Source organism: Perognathus longimembris, chromosome 10 (genome assembly GCF_023159225.1).
Source record: "Perognathus longimembris pacificus isolate PPM17 chromosome 10, ASM2315922v1, whole genome shotgun sequence".
NCBI classification, from domain to species: domain Eukaryota; kingdom Metazoa; phylum Chordata; class Mammalia; order Rodentia; family Heteromyidae; genus Perognathus; species Perognathus longimembris.
Genome location: NC_063170.1, coordinates 37,783,673 through 37,798,687, shown reverse-complemented (window position 1 = coordinate 37,798,687; position 15,015 = coordinate 37,783,673). Strand labels below are relative to the sequence as shown.

The window sequence follows — 15,015 nt, the reverse complement described above, 5'->3', positions numbered from 1 at the left end:
GGGGCCTGGGGAGGAATGACCACTTTTGTCAGTTAAATTGGTAGGTAACTGATGCGAGTAATCAGGTTGCTACCCGAGTTGCATCTTGGGAAATTCTCTAAAGTAGAATCATGCACACAAAAAGAATCTTGCATATTCACAATGTACTTGAACCTATCGTTTAACAAGCATCTCTGGGGCACAGAAAGGAGTGGGGGAGAAGAAGGGCGGACAAATGCAGTCATACTATTCAGTATCCACTATGTGAGAAATGGCCTATGTAAATTGTAGGCAGGGATAGGGGGAAAACTGGGGGAAAGGAAGGGGTGACATTGTCCAAGAAAAGGAAATGTACTCATTACCTGACATATGAAACAACCATACAACCTTAATAACAATAAGATTCTTTTTAAAAAGTAGGTGCTGGTGGTTCATACCTATAATCCTAGCTATCCAGGAGGCTCAAATGGGAGGATCGCTGTTCAAACCCTGCTCAGGCAGGGTTTTTCCTCCCTTGGTCCTTTTTAAAAAAAATAATTTATTGTCATTACAAAGGTGATATATAGAGGGATTACAACTTTATGAGCCAGGTAATGAGTACATTTCCTTTTGTTTAGTGTCTTTTGTTCCCTTACTCAGGAGACTCTTATCTCCAATAAACCATCAGAAAACTGGAATGAAGCTGTGGTTTAAAGTGGTAGAACGCTAGCCTTGAGTAAAAGAGCTCGGAGACAGCACTCAGGCCCTGAGTTCAAGCCTAAGGACTGACAAAAAAATAAACAGCATCTCAAAAGACTTGCTTACCAAGTTCTCCTATCTTTCTGAGCAGCAACTGAAGAAGACAGTGGATGACCTACAGGCCAAGCTGACCCTGGCAAAAGGCGAGTACAAGACAGCCCTGAAGAACCTGGAGAGGATCTCAGATGAGATCCATGAACGGCGGCGTTCTAGTGCCATGGGGCCTCGGGGCTGTGGCGTGGGCGCCGAGGGCAGCAGCACATCCGTGGAGGGCCTGTCCGGAAGCAAACCCGAGCCAGATGCTGTTTCCGGTGAGTCAGGCAAGTGGGGACTGTAAGGTTCGCCAGAAAGGAAACCCAGCATATGGTTCAGGCAGAAAGGAGTTTATTGGGGGGAAAGCAAACTGCCAGCCCACACAAGATGGAGGCATGGGGAGACAGAGGGGAAGGAAGAAGAGAGTAAAGAGCAAGAGAGTAGGAAAAGGAAATAGAGAAAGGTAGCAAGAGAGAGTGAGAGAGGAAAGGAGAGTGGGGGCTCCTGTAGTCAGATTATTTGGGAAAAGGTGAGAGGTATGGCCAGGTGGACTGGACGTGACCTTGGAGGAGGCAACTGCCTCCAGGTGTGCCAGTTACCTAGGTAACTCAGGTACTGGTTGCAGACTTAAACAGGTGCGGGGCATCTGCATGAAGCCCTCCCAGGGTGGACCTTACAGGGACCACATAACTTTTGTGATTGGCCCAGAGTCCTCATCTTTACTGCTCATCAATAAATAATTTCAGAGTTTGGCAACCTCACAAGCTATTTCTGGTGGCTTCCCATGTCTTGTGGAAAACTGTTCATAAGATGTGAATAAATAATATTCCTCAAGATTCTAGGGTCAAATAAGTTTGGGAAAAGTTATACCTTCCCTGTTCACCAACAAGTACACACTACAACATTTAAGGCTTTTAGAAGGCATACAGGAAAGTGTCTTAAAAATAGGGAGTTAGAATCAGATTTGATCAGTCTTGGCTTTCACCTAATTTATCACCTAATTTGTTTCTTTAGCTGTAAGGTAAGTAATAAGATAGTGTCTACTAACTTCCATGTCAGATGGTAGTGAGGATTACAGGAAATAGTGGTTGGCACCCAGTAAGCACTCAGAATTCCTTTCCTGTGGTAAAACCCCTGTAGGCTCATTTCCAGGTTCACTCCTTAGGAATTCTATAAATCCATCATCAAGTGTCTTAAGCACTAGGTAATGTAAACTCAGACTATAAACAATGACTTTGTATTATGTTCAGGTAATACTTACATAATATATAAATCTCATATAGTACTTCACAAATTCTATGTATCCTCATAAATCCTGGATGGAGAGGAGGGTGAAGCTCAAAGGTCAAGTAACTTGACAGTGGAATTAGGATTTGAATTTAGGTGTAGATCCCAACATTACTGTACTTCTATAAAGATGTGAGAGGGAGAAAAGGGAAGAGGAATGCTGTTAAGAAGCAGGGCTGTGCAGGATAGAGGCAAGAGGGCTCTGAAAGCACAGGAACAGCATGTCTCTGGGCCTTGGTTATTCTGGTGTATAAACCATACAGCACAATCTACAGAGTACTGTGAAAGAATTCTGCTCTTTGTAACAAAAGATCTAGGTAAGTTCCAAGGGTGTCTTACAAGATCAGCAATTACCTGGAAGAAAACAAAGGACCTGCAGGGTAAACACTCTGTGCTCTGGCAGTTCTTGCTGCTTCTGCCCTAGAAGGAAGAGCTTAAGTGGTTTTTGGCAGTACTGGGATCTTAACTCAGGACCTGTGCTTCCTAGGCTGGCATTTTACCATATGAGCCACACCTCCAGCTCAACTTTTTGCTATTTGGGAATTAAAGTACAGCAAACTTTTCTGCTTGGGCTGGCTTCAAACCTCACAGTCCTCTAGATCTCAGCGTCCTGAGTGGCTAGGATGAAGACTGGCTTTGTTGGGACATAATTACTTTTCCTGTGTACAGGTAGATTTGTCATAATTACTTTTCCTAGATTTGTTTAGGGTTCTGAGGTATTGAAGTTCTGGTGGTGGGGGTGGGGGGTGGGGGACCTACCCATGCTTCAGGCATGCTAGGCAAATGCTCTACCTACCCCAGAGCTATCTCCCCAGCCACCTTCCATCTTGAGGGAGTGTCTGGTAACACTAATTTCTACAGCAGAAGTTAAGGTCACAGCAAGGTCACTATCACCTTTCACACGGTTTCAGAGGCTAGTCAGGGAGGCCCAGGAAGATCACATTCCTGTCAGATGTCCTCAGAGCTGATTCTGCCTGGCAGCAGTGTGAATGTGCACAGGTTCCTATCAGGCAGACCCTATGTGACTGATATTCTCTTTCATCCTTAGTGGCCTCAGAAGCCTTTGAAGACGACAACTGTAGCAACTTTGTGTCTGAAGATGACTCAGAAACCCAGTCCGTGTCCAGCTTTAGTTCAGGACCAACGAGCCCATCTGAGATGCCTGACCAGTTCCCTGCGGTCACAAGGCCCGGCAGTCTGGATCTGCCCAGCCCCATGTCTCTGTCAGAGTTTGGGATGATGTTCCCAGTGCTGGGCCCTCGAAGTGAATGCAGCGGGGCCTCTTCCCCCGAATGTGAGATAGAACGAGGTGAGTAGCCAACCTCTAGCTCTGTCCCCGGTGACTGACTGTACAGCCCAGCCTGTCCCCGACCTCTGCCAGGTCTTGGAGCACCCGGGGTAGCACCGCTGGGTCTCTGTGCTGCTGGTGCTGATCACTGAGGTCGTTTTCAAGGGTCATTCTGGAGACTCCTGGCATTTCCTATCAGAAGGGATTTGATCAAATCGTTTAGGTCCTGTGAGTTTCCTCAAAACAGGCAAACACTGCTAGAGGTTTGTTTCCTAGCTGTAAAATGAGATGATAAATTCCATGTCTAAAGATTAGGACTATATATATCACTTGGAGGAATAAATGCGGGCAAATCCTCTCTGATACACATGGTGGGCAATCTCGGGAATTCAAGGTCTGAGCTGGATGACTGGCTTGTGCCTAAGTAAATCAGAACTGTTGACACCTACTTGGTAACTTTCGTATCTCTACAGGAGACAGGGCAGAAGGAGCAGAGAATAAAACAAGTGACAAAGCCAACAACAATCGAGGTGGCAACAATACCAGTGGTGCTGGTGGCAGGGGTAAGAGCCAAAACTACACGTCTTCTGAGAGCCAGGCCTTGGAGACCCGGATGAAGCAACTCTCCCTCCAGTGCTCCAAGGGAAGAGATGGGATTATTGCTGACATAAAAATGGTGCAGACTGGCTGACCCATCCAGGGCCATGGCCCATGTACAAATTAGTATTTATACACAAAACTCAAGAACATTGTGCCAATAATCATTTAACATGCCAAATCTTAAGCATTTAAACTGCACTAACCAAGTTTCAGTGACTTGAGGGCTGAAGAATTCCCCTCTGGTAAGAGATCTTGGGCTAGTAGGTTTTTCAGAGACACGTCCTGGCAGGCAGCCTGTGACCAGGCTTACATCACAGCCTTCATGGATCATTCACTCCCTGTCATGGCGTTGTGGAAGCAATAATGAGTTCCTGTGAAAGAACTCAAGCTAGGAAGAGGGTTGGGAGCTTAGCCAAACTGGGGGCCACAGCCTGCATCTTTCTCTTTCCTCACACTTGGTTTGGGGAATAAGAGATGTTTTCTCCATGACATCTAAGACATCTAAATATTTAAAACACAAAAATAAAACTCAGATATTCCGTGCATTACCTTTCTGACATAGCTCAAGGTTAAAAGAATGCAAGAACACACTTCATTTTTTTCACCTCTGGTGTTCAGAGGGGACTTTTTAAAAAAGCATGTAGGTTGGGACACCCATTCAAACCATTTCCTAGGAAGGCTACCATGAGCTGCACTTTTTGGGGTGGGAATGGGAGGCTGAGGGTAGCTGGGACATAGCGTAGAAGGGGGGTCCATTACTGTGGGAGGGAGGGCTCTCTAGCCTCACCTCCCCCTGCCAGCCACTTATCCTAAGGGGGCGTGCATGTGAAGTGGCCATTGTTGTATCTACACTGACAAGGTGATGGTTTCTCTGTAGGTTCAACTTTCCAAATAATGAAATTATCTAAGGGTTATGCTGCATCTAGTATTTCTTCCTTAAAGCTAGGAAAGAGAGTAGGCATGTGTTGGCAAAGGCTGTTTAAATAGAAGCAGTGGTGTCTGTTATGCTAATAGTAGTAAGTGTTCAGACTGATTTTCTTTAATGTTTTTATGCTTATGCATATTTACAGCACTGTATTTTGTCTTGTTAATTGAGCATTTCTAAAAGAAAGCCTCATTTCAAGTTGTCTGTTGACTGTCACAGTGTATGTATTTTAGCCATTTGTACATCTCTTCATACTGTAGTGGTTCTTTTTTATTAACTGATAATTAGAAGGTTATTTTGTACTTAGTACCCTTGAGTGCAATAAAAAAAAATGATTAAGAAAACTCTGTGACTTTTTAAATAGAAAATCCTGATGTTGCCTAAATTTTCTGTGTGGGTAACCCTTATCATGGAGGAGCATGGAATTCAGTGATCATCTCTCCCACTATTTTATAAACCTTTTATAGTTTGTCCCTGTCTTGGGGCTACCGGCCTGAGTGCTGTCCTTAGGCTTTCTCAAAGCTGGTGCTTTACCACTTAGGCCACAGCTCCACCTCTGGCTTTTTGGTAGTTAATTGGAGATCAAAATCTGAGACTTTGCTGCCAGGGCTGACTTTGAGCTGCAATCCTTAGATGTCAACCTCCTGAGTAGCTTAAATCATGTGTTTAAAACAAACACAGCTCCAACCAAATTCATCCACTTAAAATATGCTTAAATTTAAAGTCCTAAGTAATCTGCCACTGAGTTAAAAAGAACAGTTTTTGTTTTTGTTTTGTTTTTTGTTTGTTTTTTCGGGGTAGATGGAGGTACTGGAGTTTGAACTCAGTGCCATCGGCTTGCCAGGCAGACAGTCTTATCACTTGAGCCATGTCCCCAAATCAAGAACACGCTTTTTAGAAGCACATACTTGCAAGTATAACTGCAACTGCTCTACTTCTAGGAACACACTGGATGAAAGCTTTCAATAAGTCAAGTTCTTTAGGTTAACTATGTAATTTCTGTAAGTATAAACATTTTATTTCAATTAAAGGCAGTAAAAATACAAAATAAGTTTTGATAATTATAAAGTAGAGACAATGAAAAATCCCACCCTCCTTTCCAGACCTTTAAAGTCTTGACCATTATTCTGTTCTGATAATTAGGTAAATAGCTGGGAACTTACATGACACTATTCTTGGTGATCACTTTTTTTGGATGCTGTATAACCAACCCAATCACCTTACATGAATTCTCAATTACTTCTTCAAAGTGCTATTTGCTACAAAAGCACTGAACTGTAAATCAGTTTAAAGGTGATACAGGCTAAATTACAATGTCTTTAATGCCTCAGATTACTACTTTCTTGGACCTGATAAATCAAAATTGCAATAGGGAATATACCTCAGCTCTCTCCACAGTGCCTTAGGTGCCTAAGGCAAACACTTTATTATCAAGCCTGAGCATCTTCATGCTAAGCTAATTAGTACTACTAAAAGCTTTATCTTCCATAACATCTGGGCAACAATAAACATTTAGAATAAATAATGCAAAATTTAAATTATAATGACATGATTTCATCTGGAATTAGTGGGATCGACAATTAGGTTTACAACATGCTCTGTTAAAAAAACAAAAGAAAAGGTAAATATTTCAGGATATTTAATAGCCTGCCAGTCAGTCCACTCAATGAGCTATGGCCCTCATTTTCCTTGCCCAGTCTCAGTTCCCTTTTCCTTTTAGCAATGACATCTCACAATGATGGATGTGAATCTAATCTTGAATCATATGCACTTTTTATATAAAGGGCCAACTCTATATACACAAAATCAATGTAAACAGTACTTCTAGGTGATTAAAGTAATTCTGACTATATACAATTCTTACCAAACACTGTGACAAGCACCAGATTTCACTGTAACACATTTAGATTTAATTCCAACTCTGATCATTTATCATCCTGAAGATGTGTGTCCTTATTTGAAGAGGTGGTTTGGTAAGTAGAAAATCCAGTAACTGCTGAGAATTTTCCATCACTGAAGTTGTGTTGTCTTAATGGGGATGGTACTATTAAAGTCCAAGAAAAAAGGTCCTTCTTGTTTAGGCAAAAAAGTACTGGGAATGATATTGAAGATCCCAGCAGGTATATTTTCTAGTTCCAGGTAGCAAAACCCACACCTATATTCAGAGAAAGTGAGAATAAGGCAATGTACAGAAAGTAAAGTGTACACTGGACACACACAATTAAAATGATACCATACCTATAGTCACCACTTGACTTCCTGGAAAAGCCATGGGGGCCAGGATCTCCTGCCAAGGACACAGCTACAACCTCAAATCCAACGCTGTATTGCCTAGTTCCAAACAAACAGCAGTACTTGTAGTAGCAAACAGTCACAAATAAATACGTTTTCAAAATAAGCAATCTAAAGTGCTACCCGATCATGCTTTACAGTCAAAGCAGTATTTTCTATTTAACGGAAGTCATAAAAACTAATTCTGTCTTGTAACATGAGTATTCTTTCACTTAATGTAAATGTTATTTTTAAAATGTCATTTTATCAAAAATATTTTCTTTTCAAACATAATTTTTTTTTCTTTATGCCAGTGCCAGAGCTTGAACTCAGGGCCTGGGTGCTGTCTTTGAGCTTTTTTACTCAGGATAGCACTCTACAACTTGAGCCATACCTCCACTTCCAGCTTTTTGGGGCTGGCTTTGAACTTTGATCCTTGGACCTCAGCCTCCTGAGTTACTAGCATTACAGGCATGAGCTATCGGTGCCTAGTAAAACATGTAACATCTTAATGTGCTGTTTTCAATGTAAATACATTCAAGAATAAACATTTACAGTTAAGAAAAGGCCTCAGAACACTGTATGTGTCATTAAATTTTAGAAGGAGCTATAGGCTCCCTAGGGAATAATTTAATTTACTTTTTTAAAAAATTATTTTTAGGGGGCTGGGGATATGGCCTAGTGGCAAGAGTGCCTGCCTCGGATACACGAGGCCCTAGGTTCGATTCCCCAGCACCACATATATAGAAAAACAGCCAGAAGCGGCGCTGTGGCTCAAGTGGCAGAGTGCTAGCCTTGAGCGGGAAGAAGCCAGGGACAGTGCTCAGGCCCTGAGTCCAAGGCCCAGGACTGGCAAAAAAAAAAAAAAAAAATTATTTTTAGATAGTTATAGAGGATTTTTTTTTTTTTTTGCCAGTCCTGGGGCTTGAACTCAGGGCCTGAGCACTATCCCTGGCTGCTTCTCTACTATTTGAGCCACAGTGCCACCTCTGGCTTTTTCTGTATATGTGGTGCTGAGGAATTGAACCCAGGGCTTCATATATATGAGGCAGGCACTCTACCACTAACATATTCCCAGCCCTCTTAGGGAATAATTTAAAAGACACAGCATTGTCTTTGCAATAGGCAGAAAAGTCTTGGAACAAGAAGGAAAAAAAAAGCCCTGGAAAATAAAATCTACATTATTAGAGCATGTATGCTAGAGGTGGCACTCCAAATAAGGAAGAAAAAGATTCATTTAGTGTTCTGGTGACAAAAATTTAGAAATTATATTTCATACCATATACACATCACTATTCTTGAGGCTCTCCTGTTTTTGTCTTTTACATTTAAGTCTATAATCTTGCAGGAATTGATCAAATCTGATGTGCACAAGGTGCTAATTGCCACTTCTCCAAGGATACGCAACTGTTCCATATCATTTATTGAATATGTCCTTTCCATGTTCCTCTATTATAACACTATTAAGAAAGTACTTATCACAAACCTTGGTCCTCTTAGCTCAATCAGCAGTGGCCCAGTCTTTTCTATATGGAATTGGTAGATGGGGTTATTTTTGTGAGTCTCTTGAAAATTTCCACATCCTCCAGCACTCTGACCACTCCACTTTCCATTAATCTAATTAAAACAAAGTGTTTTAGAATTTCATATTCTCAATTTTACTTTAAAGACAAAGTTCCTTTCCACCTTAAAATCGATAAACAGCAGTTCTCCACTGACTACTCCACTGCTGGAGTCTCTGTCACTGACAGTGTCACCTCCACAAGCAGGACACTTTGCTATACCCTATCTCTTGGATTATAACCAAGTTCTGCTAGGAACTCTCTTTAGAATGTTTCTCTACACATTCAGCCAACACTGCCAAGTATTCTCAAATTTTATATTCTTCCATAATGACAACTTTGAAAACCAAGGCTTGTGTTAGTATTTGTGCTATGAATTATTTATTTTTACAGAAACACTTGTTTCTCACTGACAGTGTAGTCTGGAGACTATAGAGGTTACTAAAATTTCCTTCCCTTTATTCCCATAAAACTCCAAAATTTTTTATTCAATAATAAATTATGATAAATATGAAAGGGAATTCTAAATGCTGGATGAGATGACAACCCCAAGAAAGAATTTTCTTACCCGTTTTGATAAGGTATATGGTGAAGGAATCTTTGAAAAAGTAAAGCTGCATGCTGAATATACCTATTAAAAAAATAGCACAAAGATTATACTGAGAAATTCTGTACCATAAAGCATCAACGTGATTAAAAAAATACATTGAAAATGTAGCTCATATATCATTTCTGTAGGCAGCCTGGGATCAAGTCAATAATGTAATGAACTGAGAACTGGGAAGTTTCCCTGTACTATATGTGACTCAAGACAAACCACACTCCTTCCAATTCTTGGCTTCTGCATAAGGAGAACAAAGCAGTGTTGATACCTCCCAAAGTCCTCTTTACCACGAACTACTTATATGTGACAAATCTATACAGAACAAAATTATACTAGTTTTCCTAGCTTACATGAGTAGTGTTTATGAATAACCTGTCCTTTTAATGACTGTTGAGACAGGGTCTCAGTTTACTGTATAACCCAGGGCTGGACTTGTACTCAGGATCCCTCTACCTCAGTCCTCCAACCCCTGGGATTACAGCCATATGCTACCATGCCTGGCTACAAGTCTTTTTTTTTTGCCAGTCCTGGGGCTTGGACTCAGGGCCTGAGCACTGTCCCCGGCTTCTTTTTGCTCAAGGCTAGCACTCTACCACTTGAACCACAGTGCCACTTCTGGCTTTTTCTGTATGTGGTGCTGAGGGATCGAACCCAGGGCTTCATGGATGCAAGGCAAGCACTTTACCACTAAGCCACATTCCCAGACCGCAAGTCATCTTTTTTATAGGCTGAAGAGTTAGGGTTTTTTGTCCCTTGCTCTATAACAATATATTAGCCCAACATAACCACATCATCTCAGGTCTAAACTGTAACTGTTCATTCAAAATGATATTCTAAGCCAGGCACCGGTGGCTCATACCTATAATAATCCTTGCTGAGATCTGAGTATCTCTGTTCAAAACCAGCCCAGGGAAGAAAAGTCCATGAGACTCCTTTATCCAATTAATTGGAAGTAGAGCTGAGGCCCAAATGGTAGAGTGCTAGCCTTGAGCAAAGAAGCTCAGGGACAGTGCCCTGGCCCTGAATTCAAGCCCTAGGATTGGTACAAAAAAAACCCCAAACCCCAAAATTTAAATGTTATTCCTTGAAACCATTCCTTGGGGGGGGGGGGGGTGGAGGGGAGGCTTGGAGTGTTATGGGTCTTGAACTCTGGGCTTGGGCGCTGTCCCTGAGCTCTTCAGCTCAAGGCAGGTAAGTGCTCTACCACTTTGAGCCACAGTGCCACTTCCGGTATTCTGGTGGTTAACTGGAGATAAGAGTCTCATGGACTTTCCTGCCTGGGCTGGCTTTGAAACATGATCCTCAGATCTCAGCTAGGCTTACTGGCAATGAGCCACTGGTACCCGGTAAAACCATTTATGACAAAAACAAAAACAAAGCAAAACACAAAAATGAGGCATATGAACTCTTCCCCTGCCCCACTCCCTCAGCACTCACAAGGTCTGAGGCAGGAAATTGGCTTTGAACACTAGTTATGTGTTCCTAAGAGACACATTATGCTTTTTGTTAGTGTGTGATGTTTTTACTTACCCGGACTGTGTAATGGATTGTGTTCTGTTTTTCATATTGAGAAACCACTAAGGTAAAGGTATGGGTCCCAGGTGTGGTCAGCTTTATCTTAGTCAAATAATGGGGGCTGTTAATTCGAATTCCATCAATGTATGGAGGTGGGTCAGCTGCAGACAGACAAGCAGACAAATGGAAAAGATTTTTCTTTCCTTAGTTGACATTTTAGGGTTGGTAGTAAAGTAATGAACAAGAACTGACTCAATCTACAAAGCTGGTGAATGACATCACTTTCCAGTTTTTTGACAAGCAAAAGCTACTGGGGGATGAACTCAGTGCCTTTGCTCACAAGTAGTGTTCCACCACTGGAGCCAAACCTCCAGTCTGACATTTTGCTGGTTATTTTGGAGACAGAGTCTTGTAGTTTTTCTGTGTCAGCTGGCTTCAAACCAAGATCCTCCAAGTCTCAGTCTCCAGAGTAGCTACAGTTACAAACATGAATCCACCAGCATGCCTAGTGCAGATTATTCCTTTTAGCCATCTACATAATATAAATATAACACATTTTATCTATGCCTCCAATTGGTAGTTCAGAAAATCTGAATAATTCAGATTATTTCAGATTTTTGTTAATAATGCTACCTGATAGATTCTGTGGTAGTCCTATCAATCAAGCCTGATAAAAGTCATTTCAGAGATGTCAATTAGTGTATGTTATTCAAGATACTTTCATAACATCATCTAAGAATATTTCAATATGACCTACCCCTGAAACATTTTAATATCCAAAATAAGTATTTAGTCATTAATGTTCAGAGGTGATGTAATTTAGTAAAAGAATGGGGAGATCTGTGATCTTTAGCAAAGTTTTTAATCTATTTCTCAATTTATACTTATCAATGGGGAACAACAAGATCTGCCTTATTTAATATGCTGATGAAAATAAAAACCTGAAAATAATTCTGGAAAAGAAAATCACTAAGCCAGCCACCAGAGGCTCATGCCTATAATCCTAGCTACTCAGGAGGCTGAGATATGAGGATCACGGTTTAAAGCCAGCCTGGGCAGGAAAGTCTGTTTGACCCATCTCCAATTAGCCAGCAGAAAACCAGAAGTGGTGGTGTGGCTCAAGTAACAGAGCATTAGCTTTGCACTGAAGAGCTCAGGGACAGCACCTAGGCTCAAAGTTCAAGCCCTATGACCAACTAAAAAGAAAAAAAAAAAAAGAAAATCACTATACAAAAGAGTTTTGTTTTTAACCATCTTAAATCGTAATCTATACTATAGAAAGAAATGGAACAATAGATCTGAAATTTAAGAGCTACACATTCTAGACAGGCATTGGTGGTTCACATTTCTAATCCCAGCTCTTCAGGAAACACAGAATAGGAACAAGGCAGGGCAGAAAAGTCCCAAGAGACTTCATCCTAACAGAAGCTTCTGGGTGTGGTGGCACATGTCATTTCAGCTTCAATGGGAAGCCTACAATAGGCGGAGGGAGATCTGCTGCCGGCCATGGCAGGAAGGGAGACTCTCTCAAAAATAACTAGGGCAAAAAAAGGCTGTAGGCATGATGGTGGTAGAACATGTTGAGGCTCCACTTTAAACCCCAGTACTGCAAAACAAAAAAATCAATACAATATGCTTGGACTCTATACATTTTTTTGGTTTTATGATGACCAACACAGGAAAACTATTTCTACATGTCACCTACATAAAGTGTTATTCTCAAATGTGAATAAAATATGTATTGTAACATTATTTGGCTAGTAAACATACCTGGGTAATAAACTTTTTTGCCATCAGTCTTGTATACAACCATTGTGATAAATTCTCGGTTATTTGCAAAGTCATCCTAATAATCACAAAGAATTTAATCTGGTTAGGAAAATAGGCATGAAATTCTCCTAATGTTAAAAATAAGGGTGCTTTTTAAAGCTATTCTGCAAAAAGTTTTCTGCACATAAATGTCACTTCAGTAAATGATTATGTTGAATGAGGTATTACATAAAATTCTAGGGTATTAAGATCAGGAGTGTGGCTTTTTTTTCTATAATGATTTCACATATCCAAATCTCCTTCACTGGGTTCTAGTGTTAATAAAAATCCTTACTGGAAAGCATAAAATCCTTCACATTTTCTTCAGAGAAAATTTTTGAATAAGATTTTTTAAGTATTATAAAAAGATACAAGATTCCTTAAAGAAAAACATTTATCTGAAAAAAAAAAGAATTATATAATTTTCAGGGCATCCTATAAAGTGAAACAGGCTGGTGACCAAATTATGGATTTAAGAGTCCACCTTTTAAAGTACGTATGTGTCATTGGAAGGGAGGGTAAATATGTGCATATTGCAATGTTAGATTATAGAAATCAATTTAAGTAATTTTATGTATGCAGAAGCTATAAACTTTTTATGTATTTTATATCATTGTAAAATGTAATAGGACATTATGTTGGCATATACATCTGTAAAAAATAGTTTTAAAACTTTTTGCCCCCTTTGTTTCTTGTATTTTAAAAGATTTGCAAATCATAATAAAAGTCTCTATGTTATTATTAAAAAAACAAAAAACAAAAAAAGAAGGGTAGCAGTACCTTGTCTGTGATATGTCTACTAAGCAAAACCCAAACAGCAGCGCCCCCTTGTGGACACTGCACCTCCAGTTTATACTGGGGGTTGTTAGCCAGGCTATAGGCATCTTTCACAGGTCCTTGCTTAGCATCCCAAGTACTAAAAGATAAAGTCAACAAAGAAGGTAATGATTAAATTTCTCACAGAGCTAAAATGTAACACTACTTGTTCTTTTCAAATACTTTTGGTATTTCAAGAAACAGAAAAAGAAAACAGAGTTAGTACAAGAAAACAGGAAATGTTAGTCCTTCTAAACTATGCATTACCTTTTAAATTAAAAATAAAACTGAAAGGTTATGCTTGTAAGCCCAGCTACTCAGGAAATGAAGCAGAAGGATCACAGTTCAAAGGGAAGCCCAGGGAAAGCTAGCAGGACACCCCAAAACAAACAAGCAAGGAATGGTACTATATGCCTGCAATACAAGCTATGTGGCAGGCAAAATAGAATTTTTGTCTGAGGCTAGCCTTTGGCAAAAATAACCACTCTTCCTGAAAAATAAAGCATAAAAGGACTATAGGGCGAAGGAGGTGTGTGGCTCAAGTGGTAGAGCACCTGCTTAGAAAGTATAAAGCCCTAAGTTTAAACCCCAGTACTGAGGAGAAAACACACACACACACACACACACACACACACACACACACACACACACACACACACACGAATACTGTGAACCATAATACTAAAATGCACGAAAAGTTACCTGTGAATACATGTTGATTCTTTAAAAAGACCAGGATTCCAACTCAAATAAATAACATCATAGTACTGACAGAGATCGTCCCAGGTAATCCAAAATATTCCTGAAAATTAAATCTTTGTTAATCTAAAAAAATCTTAATGACTTAAAAATGATGTAAATTACATTTCCTCTTGTTAAAACATGCTATTTGACGTGCAAATGGATCAAAATTAAATAATTTTTACCATTATCTATTTTCTGAGCTGTTCGAGGATCAAAGTTAAGATACTTTTGCAATTCTGGAGTCCAGTTTTTTACATCATTTTCACTATATCTTCCTTTCCAACGTAAATGGCTCCAAGGGTTTTTCAACTGGATAAATCTCAAGCCCTATGTTAAAAAACAGGGTAACATTAAGTTGCAAAATAGGCTTACCTGATTATTATATAATTCTTTATTGGGATACTTCTTAGCTCTTTTCCTTCAAATTAACGTATCACTTTTACTAGGTCATATATAGGACAAAAGCCATAAATGGCTCTGTCCTCCTTAGAACTGAGCTATGGTTAGTCACGAGGTGCACACAGTTATTTAAACCTTCAATGCCCATGTGTAGCTAGAGGCTGATACACAGCGCACACACACAGAATCTTGCCCATCACAGAAAGTCCCATTGGACATGACTGCTGGAGAGCATCAAGTATCTCTTGCCTTTTCAAAGCCCTTTCTACTTTGGTTACATCTTGTTTTCCAGTCATTTTTACTCTAATGTAGTCTTGGTTCTCACAATCCCATAATTCATCCTTGATTCTGTCTTGAAAGGAATTAGCTCACATGGCTACCTTTCCTGAAGGCCTTTTCTAATCCCCTTTTTCTCTCAGTGAAGACTGAAGCAATGAGAAAAAAA

At 40.2% G+C, this 15,015-nt stretch overlaps 2 protein-coding genes across 4 annotated transcripts in view; one reads left to right on the top strand and one right to left on the bottom strand.

The window, feature by feature from the left end:
* The window catches only part of Sh3bp5 (SH3 domain binding protein 5), a 68,845-nt gene extending 63,656 nt beyond the window's left edge, over positions 1–5,189 (top strand). For both annotated transcript variants that reach the window (XM_048355894.1, XM_048355895.1), the window contains exons 7-9: positions 809–1,028; positions 3,086–3,346; positions 3,799–5,189. In XM_048355894.1, the coding sequence (XP_048211851.1) occupies positions 809–1,028; positions 3,086–3,346; positions 3,799–4,016 (699 nt within the window). In that variant the 3' untranslated portion in view covers positions 4,017–5,189. The remainder of the gene's footprint in view (positions 1–808; positions 1,029–3,085; positions 3,347–3,798) is intronic.
* Positions 5,190–5,745: 556 nt separating this feature from the next.
* The window catches only part of Capn7 (calpain 7), a 45,665-nt gene continuing 36,395 nt past the window's right edge, over positions 5,746–15,015 (bottom strand). Inside the window, exons 13-21 of one of the 2 annotated variants that reach the window (XM_048355892.1) lie at positions 14,354–14,498; positions 14,130–14,229; positions 13,392–13,527; positions 12,573–12,648; positions 10,818–10,963; positions 9,252–9,314; positions 8,608–8,738; positions 7,089–7,181; positions 5,761–7,005 (exon numbers count right to left, since the gene is read on the bottom strand). In XM_048355892.1, the coding sequence (XP_048211849.1) occupies positions 6,861–7,005; positions 7,089–7,181; positions 8,608–8,738; positions 9,252–9,314; positions 10,818–10,963; positions 12,573–12,648; positions 13,392–13,527; positions 14,130–14,229; positions 14,354–14,498 (1,035 nt within the window). In that variant the 3' untranslated portion in view covers positions 5,761–6,860. Of the gene's footprint in view, positions 7,006–7,088; positions 7,182–8,607; positions 8,739–9,251; positions 9,315–10,817; positions 10,964–12,572; positions 12,649–13,391; positions 13,528–14,129; positions 14,230–14,353; positions 14,499–15,015 lie in introns of both variants that reach the window. The other variant, XM_048355893.1, reaches the window with a different exon arrangement.